The sequence below is a fragment of the Fundulus heteroclitus genome, chromosome 11 (assembly GCF_011125445.2).
Source record: "Fundulus heteroclitus isolate FHET01 chromosome 11, MU-UCD_Fhet_4.1, whole genome shotgun sequence".
NCBI lineage: Eukaryota > Metazoa > Chordata > Actinopteri > Cyprinodontiformes > Fundulidae > Fundulus > Fundulus heteroclitus.
Window position 1 is genome coordinate 805,136 of NC_046371.1, and position 22,493 is coordinate 827,628.

A 22,493-nucleotide genomic window follows, 5' to 3' on the forward strand; every position below is an offset into this window, starting at 1 on the left:
TTCTTGTATTTCACTTTTACTTGTCCCCATGTTCTAGTGGGTCCCATGGAGGCTCTGATATAAAAGAACAAAGTAAATATGAGATTATTAAAATGCTAAAATTCATACTGTAGAAAGTGATAGAAACATCTACCATGGACAGTATTTACGCATTAATTTGTCTGCTGCTTTTTGCCAGCCCTCTCTCCTGGCTTTAACAGATTTTGAGGTGTTTTAATTAATGACTCAAATTCGGCATAACCTTCCATTAAAAGCTCTTGTTCTGCTTGGGAGAAAAACTGTGGGCGTTCTTTGTTCATGCTGAACAGCCAATAGCAGCGCTGCTGATCATTGTTTCTACTATCGATACATTTCCCCTTTTAAACAAACGCATGAACGCGCAGTTATCTCAGATAACTCAATCCAGTGATACTAATCATAAACAACAGGTGTGTTGGAAGAACCCAATTAGCCGGATCAGGATTAGCCGGATGAAATCATCTTGGATGTGTCATTTGATCTCGGATGTTTTAAGCAACGTACGAAGAACCGACCCAAAGAGTAAAACACCAAAATAACAACTAATACTCCAGCAGGACGTGATAATCTTTCATAAAAGCAGAATGAGCTGCTGACGTATGAATAAAAAAAAGTTAAATAACGCGGCTATGCACCTTTAAATAAATGAGTAAAATTAATTCATACTAGTTTGACTTTTTACCTTAAACTCAATAATAAATTAAATTAATTCATAGATTTATTGCAGCTAAACCAGGCTGAGTGTTGATGAAATACTTTGGGTCCAAACTGAAAGCGATGAACTAAACGGGTCAAAGGAAGAACCGTCTACATGACACGGTTCATTCTACACAGATTCATGGTTCTGGTTCTGTCAGAACTTCCTGGTCGGACGTCTTCATCCTTTTTACAAACCTGAACAGAAAGTCAGAACCACTCGGGAGAAAACAGGTTGCCGACCCGTCTCAGGCCCGTTTCCATGTCCCGGGCCAGTCGGGTTCTGACCCGGAGAACAAACGCTGTTCTTCGTCACTCTGGATCCTTTCAGAACATCTTCCCGTCCACAGTGAGAACTGGACCTCAAACGGGTCAAAGAGCGGAGCAGCTCTGTGAAAGTAGCAGCTGAAGGTCCAGAACCGTTCTGGTCTCTGGGAGCAGAACCAGAAGGATCTGGAACCAGAAGTCAGGGTGCAGAACACGTTTCCTCTGGTTCTGATCCAAGATAATTCCCTGTAGAACCAGTGGCTGTGAAACCCATCAGGAAAAGGAACCTTATCACTGTTCTCTGGGTTTTTTCATTGTGACGGTTCCGTGCCAGGTTCTGGTCCGGTTGTTCTGTCTCTAAACCGTTAAACCTGGTTAATCTGAACCGGATCGGTTCCTTTTCATCCCGTTTCTTTGTTGGACCGAACCGCCGGTGAAGCGTCAGACCATCCTGGACCTCCTCCTGTGGGTTCTACCCGGTTCTAGTCCAGAACCGGTCCGTGCCTGCAGCTGACCCCAGCTCAGAACCGCTTGTCCTCCTGCGGCGTGGCCACCATCACCTGAGCGCTCCCAAAGTCCCAGAAGGCCGTCATGTGGAACGCCATGTTGGAGAACACCACCATGTACTCGAAGGCGGCGAACAGGGTGTAGACTGGAGGGGAGAGAGGGGTCAGAGGTCAACACGCTCAGAACGACGGCGGCGCCGGGCGCTGGGACTCACCTCCCGTCTCGCAGTACTTGTTGTGGCGTCTGAAGAAGTAGGCGGCGGCGGCGCAGCAGCTGATGTTGACCAGGAAGAGGCGGGTCTTCCACAGGAAGGACGTCTTCTCCTGAATCAGAAGAAAAGAGATCCAGAGGTGAAGACCCGGCTCACCTGAACAGTTCTGCTGCTTCAGCGGGTCAGAACCGTTCATTGCTGGCCGATCGGATCACCGCAGCTCTGACCCAGCAGCTACTGGGCGGCTAGCAGTTACCGGGCGGCTAGCAGCTACCGAGCGGCTAGCAGCTACCGGGCGGCTAGCAGCTACCGAGCGGCTAGCAGCTACCGGGCGGCTAGCAGCTACCGAGCGGCTAGCAGCTACCGAGCGGCTAGCAGCTACCGGGCGGCTAGCAGCTACCGAGCGGCTAGCAGTTACCGGGCGGCTAGCAGCTACCGAGCGGCTAGCAGCTACCGGGCGGCTAGCAGCTACCGAGCGGCTAGCAGCTACCGGGCGGCTAGCAGCTACCGGGCGGCTAGCAGCTAACGGGCGGCTAGCAGCTAACGGGCGGCTAGCAGCTAACGGGCGGCTAGCAGCTACTGGGCGGCTAGCAGCGACTGGACGGCTAGCAGCTACTGGACGGCTAGCAGCTACTGGGCGGCTAGCAGCGACTGGACGGCTAGCAACTACTGAGCAGCTGGATGGAATTTCAAACTAGGATTATGGTTAGTATAAATGCGGAAATATAGGCTATACATAATATACGGTATATTATATATATATATATATATATATATATATATATATTAGGGCTGGGCAACGATTAAAATATTTAATCGCGATTAATCGCCCTGATTAATCGCGATTAATCGCATTGTATTTACAAACTCCAAGAATGAATTCAAAAGTAGTGTAAAGAGCACTTTTATTTTAATGTTCTGCTGCCATATGAACAAAAGTGTTGTAACATTTGTAGCACTTATCGGTAACACATATTTAGTTTAAAGCTCAACTTAAACATGTAAAACAAAAAATAGCAATAATAATAAATTAAAGCTTATTGCCACTGACAGGGAATTATTTATGGGGAAAAAATCAACCAAAAACAGGCAATTTCTGAGGTAACAGCAGGGAGCAGCATTACCATTTTATGTTCAATACCAAAGTTTAACTTGGCAGTGGTTACAACTAACTTGTTTCTGTCATATTCCATGCTGGAAGAACTTTAAACTGAAATGCTTGCTAACTCGATATGCTTGCGTTGCTTGCGTTTATTTGACGTTGACACGCGGTTTTTTGTTGTTGTGCATATAGTGAATGGCAGGAAAAACAGGCAAAAGCACATGGATACTTTGAAACGAGAAGCGACTTCACCAACGGCGTCTAAGCAGACCCTCCCCGCTCCGCTCCGCACAAAACTTGTTCCGGCCGTCAACTCACCGCCTCGCCTAAGCGGGAAACACCGCCTTCCGCATGTCGGCTTTGTTTTTTTCCGGCCAGCACCTTTCTTCTTCTTTGAATCCGAGGCTTGGCTGACAGCGAGGTTATTGGTGCATTATCGCCACCTACTGTTCTGATTCAAACCCCTACACCGCAGCAACAGACCTTCACAAAATAAAAGCATGTGTGCAACATGCGTTAATGCGCGTTAAAGAAAATATCGCCGTTAATAGGCTAATGAGTTAACGCGAAATTAACGCGTTAACTTGCCCAGCCCTAATATATATATATATATATATATATATATATATATATATATATATATATATATATATATATACACACATACATAATATACATAATATACGGTATATATATATATATATATATATATATATATATATATATATATATATATATATATATATATATATATATATATATATATACACATACATAATATACATAATATACGGTATATTATATATATATATATATATATATATATATATATATATACTTTACATAGTTTTAACATGTATATATATTTTTAAAACGTCATCCTGAAGGTGTGGCAGCTTTTATTGTGTCGTGGCGGTGCGCCATCATTGATTACATGTAGCGGAAACCCTGCCTCAGAAAACTAAGATATTTTTTATTTATATTATTATTATTATTTTATTTTATTTTTTTATTGATGTACAGCGAGGATTTAACGAGTGGAGCCGGGATCAGCTGAAGGCGATCAGGGACAGCGGGGTGACGTTACCTCTGGGCTGACGTAGTGCCTCTGGATGACGTGCCACAGGCGGACCGTAATGAGCATGTGCAGCAGCGAGCAGGCGATGAAGACGATGAAGCCGTATTTATGGACCTCTGCGGACAGACAAACGGGTTAGTCTCTGCCTGACGGTCCCCGCCGCTCAGAACGTCCACGCAGACTCACTGTAGGCCTCTGTGGACGCCACGTAGGTCAGCAGAACCAGGCCCGTGTTCTCCGCCACGCTGCAGAGGAGCGCCACGCCGCTCAGCAGCAGCTCCAGCAGCCTGCCGGCGAATCGGCCGCGGTAGAAGCTGAAGTAGGCGGCGGCCACCAGGTAGCGCGGCGCCGAGTGCAGCCCGATGCAGCTGCGCCAGATGTAGATCTCAGGGGGGCGGCTGATGGCGGCGCTGATGGACGGCAGGTAGTTGGACACCTGGGTGGACAGAGACACGGTTCTGAGGACGGTTCTGGGTCCTCACTAAGAACGTAGAGAACATGGACCCGGTTCTGAAGTCCTCACCAAGACTAAGAACGTAGAGAACATGGACCCGGTTCTGAAGTCCTCACTAAGACTAAGAACGTAGAGAACATGGACCCGGTTCTGAAGTCCTCACTAAGACTAAGAACGTAGAGAACATGGACCCGGTTCTGAAGTCCTCACCAAGACTAAGAACGTAGAGAACATGGACCCGGTTCTGAAGTCCTCACTAAGACTAAGAACGTAGAGAACATGGACCCGGTTCTGAAGTCCTCACTAAGACTAAGAACGTAGAGAACATGGACCCGGTTCTGAAGTCCTCACCAAGACTAAGAACGTAGAGAACATGGACCCGGTTCTGAAGTCCTCACTAAGACTAAGAACATAGAGAACATGGACCCGGTTCTGAAGTCCTCACTTAGACTAAGAACGTAGAGAACATGGACCCGGTTCTGAAGTCCTCACCAAGACTAAGAACGTAGAGAACATGGACCCGGTTCTGAAGTCCTCACTGAGACTAAGAACGTAGAGAACATGGACCCGGTTCTGAAGTCCTCACCAAGACTAAGAACATAGAGAACATGGACCCGGTTCTGAAGTCCTTCCACTAAGACTAAGAACGTAGAGAACATGGACCCGGTTCTGAAGTCCTTCCACTAAGACTAAGAACGTAGAGAACATGGACCCGGTTCTGAAGTCCTTCCACTAAGACTAAGAACGTAGAGAACATGGACCCGGTTCTGAAGTCCTTCCACTAAGACTAAGAACGTAGAGAACATGGACCCGGTTCTGAAGTCCTCACTAAGACTAAGAACGTAGAGAACATGGACCCGGTTCTGAAGTCCTTCCACTAAGACTGAGAACGTAGAGAACATGGACCCGGTTCTGAAGTCCTTCCACTAAGACTGAGAACGTAGAGAACATGGACCCGGTTCTGAAGTCCTTCCACTAAGACTAAGAACGTAGAGAACATGGACCCGGTTCTGAAGTCCTCACTAAGACTAAGAACGTAGAGAACATGGACCCGGTTCTGAAGTCCTTCCACTAAGACTAAGAACGTAGAGAACATGGACCCGGTTCTGAAGTCCTCACTAAGACTAAGAACGTAGAGAACATGGACCCGGTTCTGAAGTCCTTCCACTAAGACTAAGAACGTAGAGAACATGGACCCGGTTCTGAAGTCCTCACTGAGACTAAGAACGTAGAGAACATGGACCCGGTTCTGAAGTCCTCACTAAGACTAAGAACGTAGAGAACATGGACCCGGTTCTGAAGTCCTCACTAAGACTAAGAACGTAGAGAACATGGACCCGGTTCTGAAGTCCTTCCACTAAGACTAAGAACGTAGAGAACATGGACCCGGTTCTGAAGTCCTTCCACTAAGACTAAGAACGTAGAGAACATGGACCCGGTTCTGAAGTCCTTCCACTAAGACTAAGAACGTAGAGAACATGGACCCGGTTCTGAAGTCCTCACTAAGACTAAGAACATAGAGAACATGGACCCGGTTCTGAGGTCCTCACTAAGACTAAGAACGTAGAGAACATGGACCCGGTTCTGAAGTCCTTCCACTAAGACTAAGAACGTAGAGAACATGGACCCGGTTCTGAAGTCCTTCCACTAAGACTAAGAACGTAGAGAACATGGACCCGGTTCTGAAGTCCTCACTAAGACTAAGAACGTAGAGAACATGGACCCGGTTCTGAAGTCCTTCCACTAAGACTAAGAACGTAGAGAACATGGACCCGGTTCTGAAGTCCTCACTAAGACTAAGAACGTAGAGAACATGGACCCGGTTCTGAAGTCCTCACTAAGACTAAGAACGTAGAGAACATGGACCCGGTTCTGAGGTCCTCACTAAGACTAAGAACGTAGAGAACATGGACCCGGTTCTGAAGTCCTTCCACTAAGACTAAGAACGTAGAGAACATGGACCCGGTTCTGAAGTCCTTCCACTAAGATTAAGAACGTAGAGAACATGGACCCGGTTCTGAAATCCTCACTAAGACTAAGAACGTAGAGAACATGGACCCGGTTCTGAAGTCCTCACTAAGACTAAGAACGTGGAGAACATGGACCCGGTTCTGAAATCCTTCCACTAAGACTAAGAACGTAGAGAACATGGACCCGGTTCTAAAATCCTCACTAAGACTAAGAACGTAGAGAACATGGACCCGGTTCTGAAATCCTCACTAAGACTAAGAACGTAGAGAACATGGACCCGGTTCTGAAGTCCTCACTAAGACTAAGAACGTAGAGAACATGGACCCGGTTCTGAAGTCCTTCCACTAAGACTAAGAACGTAGAGAACATGGACCCGGTTCTAAAGTCCTTCCACTAAGACTAAGAACGTAAAGAACATGGACCCAGTTCTGAAATCCTCACTAAGACTAAGAACGTAGAGAACATGGACCCGGTTCTGAAATCCTCACTAAGACTAAGAACGTAGAGAACATGGACCCGGTTCTGAAGTCCTCACTAAGACTAAGAACGTAGAGAACATGGACCCGGTTCTGAAGTCCTTCCACTAAGACTAAGAACGTAGAGAACATGGACCCGGTTCTAAAGTCCTTCCACTAAGACTAAGAACCTAGAGAACATGGACCCGGTTCTGAAGTCCTCACTAAGACTAAGAACGTAGAGAACATGGACCCGGTTCTGAAATCCTCACTAAGACTAAGAACGTGGAGAACATGGACCCGGTTCTGAAATCCTCACTAAGACTAAGAACGTAGAGAACATGGACCCGGTTCTGAAGTCCTCACTAAGACTAAGAACGTAGAGAACATGGACCCGGTTCTAAAGTCCTCACTAAGACTAAGAACGTAGAGAACATGGACCCGGTTCTGAAGTCCTCACTAAGACTAAGAACGTAGAGAACATGGACCCGGTTCTAAAGTCCTTCCACTAAGACTAAGAACGTAGATAACCTGACCCGGTTCTGTTGGACCTCACCTGGCAGTGGGTGTAGGTGGCGTCCTCATAGTGGTACAGCAGGGAGGTAACCAGGCAGACCAGCAGGCCCGTCAGAGGCAGCAGAACCGTCGCCACGGCGAAGGTGGTGAAGCGGACCCGGATGAGCGGCCGGTCCCGGTCCAGGTTGCTCAGCAGGCCCTGGAGCATCCTGAGGGAGAGAGATGGGATCCAGAACCTGATTCAGAAACAGGCGGTACCGACACATCCTGACTGATCCGATCACAGGAACCAGAACCGACTGGGCCTCAGAACCTGTCAGGTTCGGCTGACAATGAACCCGGGTGTGGACATCGTTTCTCCATCTGGGTCCATTAGTGGCCGAACCAGAACCCTGGTTCTGGGCCTTAAAACTGGATCATTGGGCCTTAATTAGCGGCTGGTTCTGGATCATTGGGCCTTAATTAGCGGCTGGTTCTGGATCATCTTTGGACCTGTTGGGCCTACTTGGTGCTGTCAGTCGGGTTCTTCGTCTCTTAAAGCGACAGACTAGGCGGTATTTTTATTAAATTACATTTAATGACCTGAAACTAAATAATAGTTCATCACAGCACCAACCAGAACCAACCGGTACCAACCGGTCTTTGACCCGGGTCTACTAACAGAACCTTTAATAATAGCTGCTTAATAAACTGTTTAATAAACTTAATAAAGTTTAATAAACAGTTTTATCATTCAGCTGTAAAGTTTCACCGGGTGATGAAAGCTGAAGATGTTCTGCGTTTCTGGGCGGAACCAGCAGGTTCTACAGTACCAACCTGGACCCGAACCTGTTCAACGTCAGTAGGAACGCCTTAATGACGTCATCTGAGTAAAGTTCGGTGATTTTGGGTCAGAACTTTCCAGTTTTAGCTGCCGGACATGGACCCAGCTTTGAACCCGCCCCAGCTGGTCTCGGTACCATCAGAGATGCTGAACAGAACTTCTCTCAACAGGCTACGTGTTACCTGCTCAGGTGTGTTGATGGAGTGACGTCAGCAGCCGACCATCAGTTCTCTGATCCAGGTGAAACCGATCTGACCTCTACAGGTTTCGCTCCGGTTCGGTTCGGTTCGGTTCGGTCAGCTGCTCCGCGGCGGACCCATTGATCCTCTTATCTCAGGTTAGCTCCGCGGCTAAACTTGGCGCTGAACTTTGGTCCCCTGCCTTGCTCCGCGGCTCCTCGGCAGTTAAGCTGCTTGTCCTCAGCACCCGCAGCTTTTCAAAAGTCCCACCGATCCGCCCAGAACCGCGTTGGGTTCTTTTATCGGTCCAGGTTGATGGTTCCGTTCCAAACAAGCTGCTTCGCTCTCTGAGCTACGCCGACTTCCGGCCACGTCTCCTCCTTCAAAATAAAAGCGTTTAATGCAGTCCTGGGCCAATAAATACGGGGGAACGTTCTAACGTTCTAGACGGGTTCTGGACCCGGTCCGCTTTCCAGTCTGGCCCTTGTTCCGGGACTCTCTGGTTCTGGTATCTGAGCGGTTCCGGAAACCATGGATCTGTGGGGATCATCTGATTGTGGAGACGCAAAGACACGCGGAAGTTTGGTTTCTGTGACGTCACTTCCTACGTTGGGGACCAGCTGGTTCAAGCTGCGGCGGGATTGGGAAGCAGGAAAAGTGAAAAGTAAGTGAAGTTCTGTGAGTTAAAGGTTCTTCTTCTTGGTTCTCCGGAACCTGTGGAGATGAAGGTTCTGCAGGTAAACCCTCCCAGGTCCACCTGGGTGGCTCAGGTGTTCCACCTTGATTTAAGGCAGCGGTGGAGAAGTTCTGCTGCTGCAGGATATGGCAGGTCGTCTTAGCATAAAATCGGCTTCTTCTGACTGACTAATAGTAATACATTTAAGATATAAAAAAACAAGTTTTAACCTGAATGCTATTTTAAGATATCTGCATTTATATTCTAATAAGAAAAATGACTCAAGATATCTTTAATCACATTTGGTTAATCAAAATGCCCCTTGAGATATCTCAGATGACTTCACCTGATTCGTCATTTGAAGGGTCACACTTACAGAATTATGATCAAGATATCTTAAACTTAATTATGACGAGTCAAAACGACATTTTTAGATGTCTGGATTCATCTGTGTTGCTTAATTTATATCGACCAAGAGCTGAAGCACTAAACATCGTGTTTTTAACACGAGAATTAACACTGGACATACCTGACATTGATGACCACTGAATAGCAAACGGCAGTGAAGATGCCTTAAACTTTTCACCTAAAATGCTACGTAAATGGCAGGTTTTGACTGGTCAGAATGATAGTTCAAGATATCTAAAATACAAAGGCTGTATAGATTTTAAAAAATGGTCAAGATATCAAATTCTTTTTGAGATTTCTTCAAAGCAATTTTGACTAGACAAAAATACTATTCCAGATATCTACAATATATTTTTGCCTGGCCGTTGTTTTCTTTGAAGATTTCTGCAATTCAGTTTGCACTAGTTGAATCTTACTTTAAGATATATTAAAATACATTCAACATATCTTGAATAACAAGGTAATTTGATATATCTTTTATTGGAGTTATGACTAGTCAGATCAAAAACCGAGATATGTCAAATTTACCTTATGACTAGTCATAATTTAATTGTTGATATCTGAAATATACCTTGAGTTAGTAAGTAATGTGTTGAAGATATCCTAAATTGGAGGCCTGTTACAAACTAATGGTATATTTGACGTCATTTAGACTAGTCAGAATGTAATGAGAGATATCTGAAATGGTATTTTGCCTCGTCAAAATATAAATACCTGTTTATAGGTTATAGTCATATCTTAACTATTATGTCCAATCAAAAATCTATTAAAGATATTTTGTGAAGTGAGGTGAAGCCAATTGTATGTTAAAACGGCCTGCCATACGCCAGAAATCACATGAGGTGCCGAGGGGTTTGTCTAAACTGGTTTAGTTACAGCCCAGATCCAGAGATCGTTGTTTTATCTCTTTATGAGGTTTAATCTGTAAAACTGTGGTGTTGATGAACCAGACAGCTCACCGCTACCCGAAATAAATAAATAAATAAATAAATGTATTTATTATCGTTGCACAAGTTAAACGTAATTTTAATTCTTTGTTTTACTGATTTATCTGGTGGATTTGTTCAGTTCAAAAACCAGCTGAGTACCTCAGCTATGTTCTGATCAGTTCTTGGATCATTAGAAGTGTAAAAAATGAAATAAAAAACACACCTTCAGACACACAGGGGCGTAATAATGGATCTATCCAGCAGGTGGCGCCACTGTTCTCCTGGTCAATAAATATGGCGCCACTTTCACGCTGACCAGGCATTCTACGTGATTAAAACCGGAACTAATGAAGACAAATAAAATAAAGAAATGTTGACTCCAGCCGGTAAAAAAAGAAGAAGATAATTCCAGAAAGATGCAATAAATAAAGGTTTTTACCGTTTATCAGCAACATCAATCTTACTGTGAGGGCTTTGCTGTGTTTGCAGGTAAGAGCGGACTCATCTGTTCTGAGGTTGTCAGAGTGAAGAGAACCCTCCCAGAATTACTGACAGAACCTGCTGCTCCGTGATGGACCGAACCATGCAGACAGAAACTAACAGGAGAGGATTTACGCAGCATTTTGTTGAACGTCGCCTCTTGAAGCTCAGTGATCTACAGAAAGAAGCTCGAGACGCAGGTTTGGACCACAAATACCTGTACAGAGTATACATCCCAGAATATCCTAAACCTGAGTTCCAGGTGAGTCTTCTGAAACATGACACTACAGGATCAGGGTTAGAAGGGATCAGGGAGGATGGAGGCTTCAGGGATCCATATGGAGGATCCCTGATATGGTGGAGTCTGGCTGTGGGACCAGAGGAGATGAAGGACGCTGAGCTGAGGCTCCTGGAGAAGACGTTCCCAGACCAGACGGAGGAGGAAGCTGCTGAGCAGCAGAACTTCCTGTGGAGGTTTGCCACCTCTCCAGCCTTCCTGGAGACGTCCCGGCTGGGCTCGTACCGCTTCACCTTCCCCCTGGAGGAGGTGCTGACGGCCTACAGAGACCAGGTAAGAACCCTCCATGGGTCAGACATTTTTTTAGGTATCAAAAAAGCCTCTTACCAACAATTCTCGGGTCCTAAGAGTTTAAAGGCAGCGATCCATCACGATTTCCAGGACCCCCTTTGAGCCGTTTTTCCTGCAAACACGTTTAGGTCTCCTCCTCTGCTGACGTCTCGGTACCAAAGGGTTCTAATGGTTCCGTTTCCTTCTCTTTCAGTATTGCTGTGGAGCCCAGCCCGTCATGCGGATGCACAGAACCGTGCTGTACACACAGGAAGTGATGCACGTGGTTCTGGTCCACAGTCCAGCCAATGAGGAGTTCTCCAGGCTGCCTTTGCTGAGTGACGACCCAGACGCTGTGTGCGTCTACAGAGACGGACGTTTTATCTGGAGGCCAGAGGCCATGTGCGCCAGTCACAGGTGAGGAGAAAGGTGTCCTGGTTCCTGCGGTCAAAGTGAAGCAGGTTGAGTATTTCTGTAGATCAGCAGCATGGAGAGACGCTGTGGGGGGCTGGGCGATAAATCGATTCAATAAACTCATTTAAATTTAGAATTTATTAAGATTTGATTTTGTGAAAACCTGGATTTTATTTTCTCATTGGGGTTCCATGAAGAAAACAGCAGCAATGCTGAATATTTGTTTAGGAAAATATGTTTTCAGAATGTTATGAAGAGGAAACTTTTTTATTATAATACGAGGCAATTTAATGACCTATTTTTTAAAGTTAGTTTGAGGTTACACAACTGAAGTGAAGCCAGTTCTCAGTTTATTGTGTAAAACTAGCAGCAAACATTTAGTTATATTTTCATTGTTAATGGCAGGGCGGCCATCTTGTTTCACAGCTTGGATTTAGTTTGAATTCAGGTCGACTCCCAGAGGAAATGCTTGACATAAAAACACGTTTTTAAAATAATTTTTTATGAAATAAAAAGGAGGAGAAAAAACAATTAATTGGATCTGGTATAATAAGATCTGAGATTTTATGTTTAAGCCATATCACCCAGCATTGTAGGGTGTAAACGTCGTTCCTGGTAACAGGGAGTAACAGCAGCTTCTGATGATTCTCCTTCTAACGTATAAAGCCCTTAATAATCAAGCTCCATCATATATCAGAGCTCTGATTACCCCGTATGTTCCTAACAGAGCACTTCACTCTCAGACTGCAGGTCTGCTGGTGGTTCCTAGAGTCTCTAAAAGTAGAATGGGAGGCAGATCCTTTAGCTATCAGGCTCCTCTGCTGTGGAACCAACTCCCAGTTTTGGTCCGTGAGGCAGACACCCCGTCTACTTTTAAGACTAATCTTAAAACGAAAGTTACGTATGTAACTACGGTTCTATGAATCCCGGATGACCGCCAGAGGCGGTGCTGAAAGCACTGAATGTTCCCTTCGGGCATGCGCAGTTCGAGTAATTATACCAACAGAGTCACACCTGTGACGCCGGATGACCACTCGGAGGCTATATAGCCTGCTGTCATCCTTGGCTCTGTTCCTACAGAATCTTCTCGCAGAAGCAAGGATTCTGAGTGACAGAGAAGCTCTGGCGGTCATCCGGGATTCATAGAACCGTAGTTACATACGTAACTTTCGTTCTATTTCATCCCTCCTGACCGCCAGAGGCGGTGCTGAAAGCACTGAATGACTAATGCCAACTATGTCACAAGGAATCCTGAGCACATACCTCACTGAGAGGGCCCAGCAGAACCTTGTAAAAGGACCTGACCCAGTGGATGAGGGACAGTCACATTGACGTTGTAGAACCTCGTGAAGGTGGTCGGGGAAGCCCATGATGCAGCAGCACATATTGCTTCCAGAGGGACCCCTCTCAAAGCCGCCCAGGAAGCAGAGACGCTCCTGGTGGAATGTGCCCTCACCCTGACTGGCAGGGAGCGGCGACCTACAGCGTAGGCGTGGCAGATGGCACTGACTATCCAATGAGACAGACGCTGCTTGGAAAGAGGGTAGCCTAACCTCGGACCCCCATAACACAGAAAAAGCTGGTCTGAGCGTCTTAGACTTGCGGTGGCAGAAATATATGCTTCCAATGCCCTTACTGGGCACAATAACTCAGACCCCTCGGTTGCACCTGACTGGGGCTGAAACCGAGCCAACTGCAATGGCTCGTTACGGTGAAAAGGAGACAACACCTTAGGCACAAATGCAGTATTAGGCCACAGGGTAACACCGGAGTCATCTGAAGCCCACCTGATACATGTAGGGCTGACAGAGAGAGCATGTAACTCACTGACTCTCTTAGCCGACACGATAGCCAACAGAAAGGCGGTCTTGCAAGAAAGCCACTTGAGGTCCGCTTGTGCCAAAGGCTCGAATGGAGGATGGCACAGGGCCGCAAGAACCAATGGTAGGTCCCAATCGGGCACTCGTGGAGCCGGCAGCGGGCGTAACCTACGAGCACCGCGCAGAAAAAGAGAGACCAGATCATGGCGCCCTACTGTACGGTCGTTGACAGGTAGGTGACGACATGAAATTGCCGCAACATACACCTTAAGGGTCGAAGGAGAGCGGCCCTTATCAAGGAGAGACTGGAGGAACTCCAGAATTGTGGGCACCGAGCAGGTAACCGGATTCTCATTGTGGGCAGAGCACCACTGAGAAAAAAGACGCCATCTGTTGTCATACTGCAGCCTAGTGGAGGGCGCCCTAGCACTCAAAATGGTGTGTCTGACAGGTTCTGAACACCCAGTCAGCCTCCCAGGGGCCAGGCCCACAGCTGGAGACGTTGAGGGTTGGGGTGCCATATCTGTCCCCCCAACTGAGACAGCAGGTCCCTCCTTGTTGGAAGACGCCATGGAGTACTGAGACACAGACTGCGAAGCAGCGGGAACCACGGGCGTGCTGGCCAGAACGGAGCTACCAGCAACACCCTGTGGCCTCCCTCGAGAACCCTCCGTAGAGTAGGCCAAACCAGCGAGAGGGGTGGAAAGGCATACAGGAGAACCTGTGGCCATGGATGAGCCAGCGTCAGGGAATACCATAGGGGGCACTGGGTTGACTCCTCTGTGGCAAACAGATCTACCTCTGCCTGGCCAAAGAGGTTCCAGATCTTGCGCACTACGTCGCGGTGAAGAGACCACTCTCCCGGAGCAGGTGCCTGGCGGGATAGAGAGTCTGCAACCTGGTTCTGCCGCCCTGGTAGATATGCTGCGCGCAGGGTGGACAGACGGGGAAACGCCCATTCCAGGAGATCCCTGGACACCTCCAGGAGACGTGCTGACCTGGTGCCTCCCTGGTGGTTGATATGGTAAACAACAGAGGTGTTGTCCGTTCGAACCAACACATGCCGTCCTTCTAGGTGGGGCAGAAGGCACCTGAGGGCCATGTGCACAGCCCGCAGCTCCAGCACGTTTATGTGCTCGGTGCGCTCCCTTGGTCCCCAGAGACCCCGAACCGCTCTGTGTTGCCACACGGCGCCCCAGCCCTTGGGGCTGGCATCCGTGGTGACCACTTCCCTTCGAGACACCACTAACCCCATTGGAACGCCACAGGACAAAAGGGTCCTGTCCTGCCAATGAGCTAGGGCACGGAGGCACAGCCTCGTCACCATGAGCCTGTGACGTCTGTGCAGCCTGGCATCTAGGTGAAAGCTGTTGAGCCACCGCTGCAAAGGGCGCAGAAGGAGCAAACCCAAGGGCACGACACGAGTGACCGATGTCAGTTTGCCCAGCATTCGCAGGAAGATGCTGTAAGGAAACTGCCTGCCCAGCCTGAATCGACCGACAAACTGGAGTATGTCGTCCACCCTGCGAACAGACGGACGGGCCTTCATGGTAGTGGAGTCCAGATGCATCCCAAGAAAGGTGGTTGTCTGAGATGGAACCAGACAACTCTTTGCAAGGTTGACTTTGAGGCCCAACCGTGACACCTGTAGAAGAAGCCGGGACGTATCCCGAGAGGCAGCTACCTGAGTGGGAGCACAGAGAAGCCAGTCGTCCAGGTATGGCAGAATCCTTACTCCGGAGGCCTGCAGAGGAGAGAGGGCCGCTTTCACGCAACGAGTAAACACCCTCGGGGAAAGGGAGAGCCCGAATGGGAGCACCCGGAATTGCCAATGGCGACCCTGATAAGCAAACCTGAGAAAGCGGCGATGTTCTGCCGCAATAGGTACATGGAAGTAGGCATCTGTCAGATCTACTGACGTAAACCAATCCCCTGCCACGACAGTCTGAAGGACCTCTGCTGTGGTGAGCATGTGGAATGGAAGGACTTTCAGGTACTGATTGAGTCCCCTTAAATCTAGAACGGGGCGAAAACCGCCAGTCTTCTTTGCCACGAGGAAGTACGTGGAATAGTAGCCTCTGGGTTGCTGCAGAGGATCCACAGCCTCGATTGCTCCCTTGGCTAGGAGGGCGGAAAGCTCCTGGTCTAGTGCCAAGGATTTCACCGGGTCGGTGATAATGGTCATTTTGACCCGGCGTGAGAGAGGGGGCCGCCGTCGGAACTGGAGTCTGTAGCCATGGGTTAGGGTGGCAACCACCCATGGATCCACAGAGTGAGCAGCCCAGAAACGTAGCTGCTGATGGGAAAAATGTCCGACGGCTGGCCCGGTGGCGTCATCTTCTATCCCCTCGGCCTCTGGGAGCCCTGGGGGGAGGACGTCCAGGATCTGAGGCCCGGGTCGGTCTAGCTGGGCGGCCGACTGGCCTACGAAAGTCCCTGCTGGGTCTCTGCTGCAGATCACGGGGATAGGAACCACCAGATCCATCACCAGTCTGAGGCCGTGGCCGAACGCTGGGGGTAGTAGCAGGGCGCCCTGAACGCTGAGGAAAGGGGGGTACGCTCCTGCGAAGGCCAGAAAGCTGCTGGCTGGTCTGACGCGCCTGAATAGTCCGCTCCAGTGCCTCCAGGGCAGCTGACCCAAACAACTCCCCTGGCACGACCGGGACACCCCTGAGGGTCCTACGGCAAGCCTCCGTGAGAGGAGACTGTGCAAGCCAGACCTGTCTACGAGCTTGGACAAGGAATGACATGACTCGACCGAGCTCTCTGGTCATCAGCGCAAAGGCCTGCAACGCCGCATCACTAAAGCCAACCGCTGCAGCTGCACCACCAGCGTCCTGAACGGATGTAGAGAGGGCGAACATGAGGTGCGCCAGGGAGTTGCCAAGACGTCCCGCACGCGCTCCTGCATTGTATGCCTTACACAAGAGGTCATCTGTAACCCGGCATTGAGTCCGTGGGCACCTGACCTCAGGACGTAGGGCCTCATCTGGTGACACAATCAGTGAAGCAACAGCTGGTTCAACTGCTGGCATACGGTCCAGGCCGGCTTTCACCGACTCGTGCATGGCAGCCAACACCCGACCGTCTGAGGAGAGCCGTGATAACGCTCTCGGGTCCCGCCAGCAAGCGTGCAACTCCTTAAGGTACTCCTCTGATGGAGGTACAGAAAATGGAGTAGGGGCCCGTCCGCGCCTGAAAAAGGCACTCCCGGAGTCGGACACCTCTCCTTGCGGGAGTTCTAGCTGCAGCTGCTTCAGGGCCATGGACATGACATCCCGCATGGAACTGTCACTGGCCTCCCCAACTGCACTCCGGGATGAAAACGACCCATTGTCAGAGGCTTGAGAGGACCCTGCCTCCTCCTCATCTCTGAAATGAGAAGCAGAGGCAGCCAGAGATATGACGTCCTCCTCTGCAACTAGTTCAGGCATGGGTGGGGAGGAGAGCCCAGCCACTGGAAGAGAGGTATCAGACCGATGTGTCTGCAGCAAGGACTTCATCTCTGCCAACTCCGCTGACAACTGTTCCACCCTTGTGGCCAGGCCCTGGTCAAGTTTGGCCCGTCTCCTCCGAGGAGGGGGTGCTGAGACCGCAGACCCACCACGGCGCTTAGAACGCCTGGGGGGATCCACCTGTCCAGAGGGCGGAAGGTCAGAACCCTCCTGGGGGCACAACTGTGCCAACCGGGCCACCCTCACTGCATGTGGCATAAAACTGCAATTCATGCAGGGGTTCTCGGACAACGCCTCCACAAGGTGCTCATGTCCAAGGCAGGTAGGGCACAGGTCGTGGCCATCCTCTGCCTGGAGGGCAGCCCCACAATCCCTGCAGCTATGGAAGCCATCCATGTCTAAGGTCGGCAAGGCTCAACCCAATTAAATGAAAATGCGCTAAAATCGGGAGAGGGGGCGCGAACGCAGCCGTCACCAGTTATGGCAGAGCCAAGAAATAGGCTGCAAACACAAGGAGGCTGATATTGGGAGAGGGGGCGAACACGCTACCGTCACCAGGTATAAACTGGTAAACCAAAAGGAGCTAACAACGTTAGTCGTTTTTTTTTTACCTCGGTAAATCAACTTATTAGTCACACTGGGAGAGGGGGCGAACACGCTACCGTCACCAGGTATAAAACCAATAAATCAAAGGCGCTAACAACGTTAGCCGTCTTTTACACTTCAGTAAATTAACTTAGTCGCACTGGGAGAGGGAGCGAACACGCTGCCGTCACCAGGTATAAACTGGTAAACCGAAATGGGCTAACAACATTAGCCGTACACAACTTCGGTAAATGATTTTGGTCGCACTGGGAGAGGGAGCGAACACGCTACCGTCACCGGTATAAACTGATAAACCAAATAACTAACAACGTTAGTCGTCTTTAGACCTCGGTAAATTAACTTATTAGTCACACTGGGAGAGGGGGCGAACACGCTGCCGTCACCAGGTATAAACTGGTAAACCGAAATGGGCTAACAACATTAGCCGTACACAATCAACAGCCCCAGCTGTAGGTAACAGGGTAACGAAAAGCCGTGAGCTGGGAGAGGGGGCGCGAACGCTACCGTCACCAACAAACAGCTTACTTACCTTCCAAAGAACTTCCACAATCAACCCGTTGCAGCCCTGGGAGGGCGGAGGAAAAACCGCAACTCCGCGCGTTGGGGCGTCACACAACGGGGAAGTTAGCGAACCGCTTGCGAGAAGAAAAAAGGAACAGAGCCAAGGATGACAGCAGGCTATATAGCCTCCGAGTGGTCATCCGGCGTCACAGGTGTGACTCTGTTGGTATAATTACTCGAACTGCGCATGCCCGAAGGGAACATTCAGTGCTTTCAGCACCGCCTCTGGCGGTCAGGAGGGATGAAATAGAACTTTCCTTTGTGACAAAGCTTCTAGTCAGAGTGGCTCATGTTACCCTGAGCTACCTCTATAGTTATGCTGCTATAGGCTTAGGCTACTGGAGGACATCAGGGTCTATTTCTCTCTCTCTGCTGAGTTCTCCTACTGCTCTCCAATCTGCATTGTTTGTTGTTATTTCAGCTTTTAACTTTTGGTTCTCCTTTACGTTTCTCTTCATAGAAGGTACACCTGGTCTGGCGTTCTGTTAGCTGTGACATCATCAGGGGAGGCAGATCATTCTCTATTACCATCTAACATAGAAAGTATTCCTGGGTCAATGTGAGCTTCTGTGCTTTCTGTGTCTCTGCTCTGTCTTCTCTACCATAGAAAGTACTCCTGGGTCAATGTGAGCTTCTGTGCTTTCTGTGTCTCTGCTCTGTCTTCTCTACCATAGAAAGTACTCCTGGGTCAATGTGAGCTTCTGTGCTTTCTGTGTCTCTGCTCTGTCTTCTCTAACATAGAAAGTACTCCTGGGTCAATGTGAGCTTCTGAGCTTTCTGTGTCTCTGCTCTGTCTTCTCTAAGCCCCAGTGGGTGGAGGCAGATGAGCGTTCACACTGAGCCTGGTTCTGGTTCTGCTGGAGGTTCTCCTCCCTGTTAAAGGGGAGTTTTCCTCTCCACTGTCGCTTCATGCATGCTCAGTATGAGGGATTGCTGCAAAGCCATCAACAATGCAGACGACTGTCCACTGTGGCTCTACGCTCTTTCAGGAGGAGTGAATGCTGCTTGGAGAGACTTGATGCAACCTGCTGGGTTTCCTTAGAGAGGAAACTTTCTCACCAACCTGGAGGATCTGATGGAGTCTGACTTTAGAAAGAGACTTGATGATGTGATGGGAATAGTGCTATAGAAATAAAATTTACCTGAATGATTCAGCGCTGGACGCTCTAAGGTTGTCCCGTCTCTTCCTGTCAGGTACAAGCTGATCCACAGACACCAGACCAGGCAGATGGACGCCTGGAGCATCGATCCTCAGTTTTACGTTTGGGATCATGTCGCTGTGGCTCTCCATGTTGGTCAGAACCAGGTAGCTTCACTGTTTCTAACAGCTGCTGGTATCTTCAGCCTGTTTCTGGTAAGCAACGATCTCTGCACCTTCTGCAGAACCTCCTGTGGTCGCCTCCCTGATGGAGGAGGTTCTGAACAAAACCTTTGGTTCAGACTGTATGGTGCTGGTTATTCACTGTTCTGGTCAGGTTACCCTGGAGAACCTTCATTTTATGGATGGATGGATGGTGATGATGGATGGATGCTGAAGTCTGACAGACTGACATCTTGTGACCCTGTCTTCATTCTGCAGATGTTAAAGTTTAATCTGGATCAGCTCAGAACCAACCTGAAGTTCTGCCAGCCAGACGTGGTGAACTATGGCTCCAACGGTGAAGACCCAGATGATTTTGACGGCGCTAAAAGAAAAGTGAAGAGACTGTGGCCGGCATGGAGCGGTCCTCTGGAGATGCAGAGCTCCCTGAAGCAGAGTTTGACAGGTTCAGCCTTTATTCTGATTTATTTCTATTAAAAGATTAAAACTAAAAGAATAAAAACCTTCTGATCTGCTAGTACCACGCTCTGACCTTCCTGCTGCAGGAACCAGAAAACTTTAATATCACGTCTGTTTAAGCTTTAATCGTCATCTGGAGACACGGATCTCCTCACATCTGGATGAAACGTTCCTCTGGTCCAGTTTCAGACGTCCAGCTGGTTCTGGTCGGCTGGCCCGGAGTGGGGAAGAGCTCCAGTGGGAACACCATCCTGGGAAGAACGGCCTTCAGAACCAGCAGCGGTCCAAACTCAGGTAACCCACAGACTGAGGCGTTCAGTCCAAACAGAACCCAGTCAGGTTCTGTAAATTAAAAAATGTCAGTTCTGAAAAAAACAAAAAAAAACAAAACTATTTTACAGCGTCAGGAACCAGTCAGGTGAGTTTTCCTCCAGCGACACAGAGACAGAACCATGTCCTCAGCTGGAGTACCCAGGGAGAACCTGCTAGAACCCTGCAGGAAGACTCCAAGTTAGGCCTGAAAGAACCTTCTTTCTGCACGGCAGCAGCAACGATGTTAGAAACACAAAGTCTGGTTCCTCACAAACAGAACGTCAGAAAATGATGAGATGCTAAAGGAAATAAAGCAGGTAGAGAACGAGGCCGACTTCAGCAGCACAAACAAACAGGAAGTGAAATAGAACCTTTCTAACTATATAACGGCCTCTTTGGGAATATTTCATTTGTGATAAAAACAGGATCTAAGAGCTTCATAGGAGACCAGGATGACCATCGTTACATTTAGGGGAAAACCTGAGAACGTCGTCCTGACTCTGAAGCACGACGGTGGCAGCATCATGATGGGGGGGGTGGGGGGGGGGTACTGCAGCAGGGACGGGTTCTTCCCAAAAGAGAGCGGACAACGAGGACAGGACGACGCCTGGACACTGATGGTCCTCCAGGAGCTTCCTGCAGGATGATCATAAAGTGGTTAAAGGACAACAAAGTCCGGTTTTCTGGAACGGCTGTCAGGAAGTTCTGAGCTCAGGCCCAGAATGAAGGAAACCTGACCCGGTTCTGCCGGTTCTGTCTGGAGGAACGGTCCAAAACTGACCCGAGTCAGACAGTTTCCAGGAGGTTCTACTAAATTCTGAGCAGGTGGACGGAAACATCTGAGTATGAAGAGAATAAACTGAATTATTCAAACAATGACTTCATTAATCCTGAGTTAAACTGATCTCAGGTCAGACTGGAGGGAGCGGTGACAGGAATGTTTAAGGCTGAGCTGTTGGTCTGTTCTGGTTCCTCAGGAGGAACCCGGTGCTGTCTGCAGAGAGCCACCATCTTCAGCAGGGAGGTGACCATCATCGACACTCCTGGACTCTCGGCGCCGTCGGACCCTGAGGTCAGGAAGGAGATCTTCAGATGCATCAACCTGTCGGCGCCTGCAGCCCACGCCGTCCTGCTGGTCCTCAGGCTGGACTTCACCACCAGGGCTGAGGAGACGGTGGAGCTCATGGAGGAGATGTTTGGGAGGAACGTCTGGAGCCGCACCCTGATCCTCTTCACCCACCAGGACCGGGCTGAGCCACACATCCAGAACCAGCTGCAGAGCAATGGAGCTGAGCTGAAGGAGCTTCTTCTTGAGAAGGTTGACGGGTACCAGGTTCTGAACAACCAGCCGGACCACCAGGATCCCCAGCAGGTCTGGGATCTGCTGCATGAGGTCACGAAGCGGCTCAGTGAGCAGAAATAACGTCTGGAGTCTGCAGAGAAGTCCAGGTGGGAGATCCTGATTCACCTGTAGGTTTAAACCGTTCCCCCTCAGTCCAGAACCAAACCTGCAGGTCCAGAACTGAGCTGGACGGTAAATAACGATAAATATCCATCCATAGACGGATATGGATGATAGAAAAAAAGAGTTTATAAAACGTTCAGTAGAATAAAAGTTTTCCTTCCTGCTGCATTCTAGCCAATCATGCCAATTAAAGGCATACTATGCAACATTTTTCAGTTAATTAATGTGTTCCATACCGTTCTGGATGATTAAATGAGTCATTTCAGGTTGAACAAAGGTTTTCTCGGCCGCCCTGGTGGTCTGTGGGGGAAATACCGCACTTGCAATTGCAGGAGCCCTCGGCCCGCACCCACAGGCTCAGAAGTCTTGTGCAAGACCGCGAGAGTCGGTCTTGCTTTACGGCGAGAACTCCATGTGTTTTTGCCCTGCCATTCACTATATGCACGCGCGAAAGCAACAACAAAGAACCGCGTGTTAACGTCAAATAAACATGCAAGCATATCAAGGTTTTTTTCAATTATTATTATTATGTATATATTTTTTTCTTTTTTTTTTTTTTCAATGTTGGTGAGGTGGTAGCGTGAGTTTGGCGAGGCGGCGGCCGCCTCGCCAAGATAGCGCTGCGGGAAGCTTGATGTTCATACCTTCACTGTGTTAGTCATTGTTTGTACTGCCGTTTTTTCCACTTTTCGTTGCGTTCGCCTGTCTGCTAAGCTCAAAACAACCGCGCCTGGCTTGAAGG

The 22,493-nt window shown here is 48.8% G+C and overlaps 2 protein-coding genes across 2 annotated transcripts; one reads left to right on the forward strand and one right to left on the reverse strand.

Moving 5' to 3' along the window:
- Nucleotides 1-723: 723 nt before the first annotated feature.
- On the reverse strand, nt 724-8,907 carry pgap2 (post-GPI attachment to proteins 2). The gene is made up of 6 exons (XM_036142676.1): nt 8,281-8,907; nt 7,316-7,484; nt 4,066-4,315; nt 3,889-3,995; nt 1,703-1,811; nt 724-1,633 (listed from the first exon to the last, which is right to left on the reverse strand). Exons 2-6 carry the CDS (start codon nt 7,481-7,483, stop codon nt 1,503-1,505), a joined length of 765 nt encoding a protein of 254 aa, XP_035998569.1. The 5' UTR covers nt 7,484; nt 8,281-8,907; the 3' UTR covers nt 724-1,502.
- On the forward strand, nt 8,859-21,919 carry LOC105921786. The gene is made up of 7 exons (XM_036142674.1): nt 8,859-8,941; nt 10,780-11,341; nt 11,553-11,755; nt 19,389-19,500; nt 19,774-19,960; nt 20,158-20,268; nt 21,264-21,919. Exons 2-7 carry the CDS (start codon nt 10,862-10,864, stop codon nt 21,707-21,709), a joined length of 1,539 nt encoding a protein of 512 aa, XP_035998567.1. The 5' UTR covers nt 8,859-8,941; nt 10,780-10,861; the 3' UTR covers nt 21,710-21,919.
- The last annotated feature ends 574 nt before the right edge of the window (nt 21,920-22,493 follow it).

Excerpts from the sequence above, each read along its gene's own strand:
- pgap2 (XM_036142676.1), bottom strand. The coding sequence starts at position 7,483 with ATGCTCCAGGGCCTGCTGAGCAACCTGGACCGGGACCGGCCGCTCATC. Across the intron at positions 4,316-7,315 it reads CCACCTACACCCACTGCCAG|GTGTCCAACTACCTGCCGTC; the intron begins GTGAGGTCCAAC and ends CTGTCCACCCAG. Across the intron at positions 3,996-4,065 it reads GGCGTCCACAGAGGCCTACA|AGGTCCATAAATACGGCTTC; the intron begins GTGAGTCTGCGT and ends GTCTGTCCGCAG.
- LOC105921786 (XM_036142674.1), top strand. The coding sequence starts at position 10,862 with ATGGACCGAACCATGCAGACAGAAACTAACAGGAGAGGATTTACGCAG. Across the intron at positions 11,342-11,552 it reads TGACGGCCTACAGAGACCAG|TATTGCTGTGGAGCCCAGCC; the intron begins GTAAGAACCCTC and ends CTTCTCTTTCAG. Across the intron at positions 11,756-19,388 it reads GCCATGTGCGCCAGTCACAG|GTACAAGCTGATCCACAGAC; the intron begins GTGAGGAGAAAG and ends TCTTCCTGTCAG.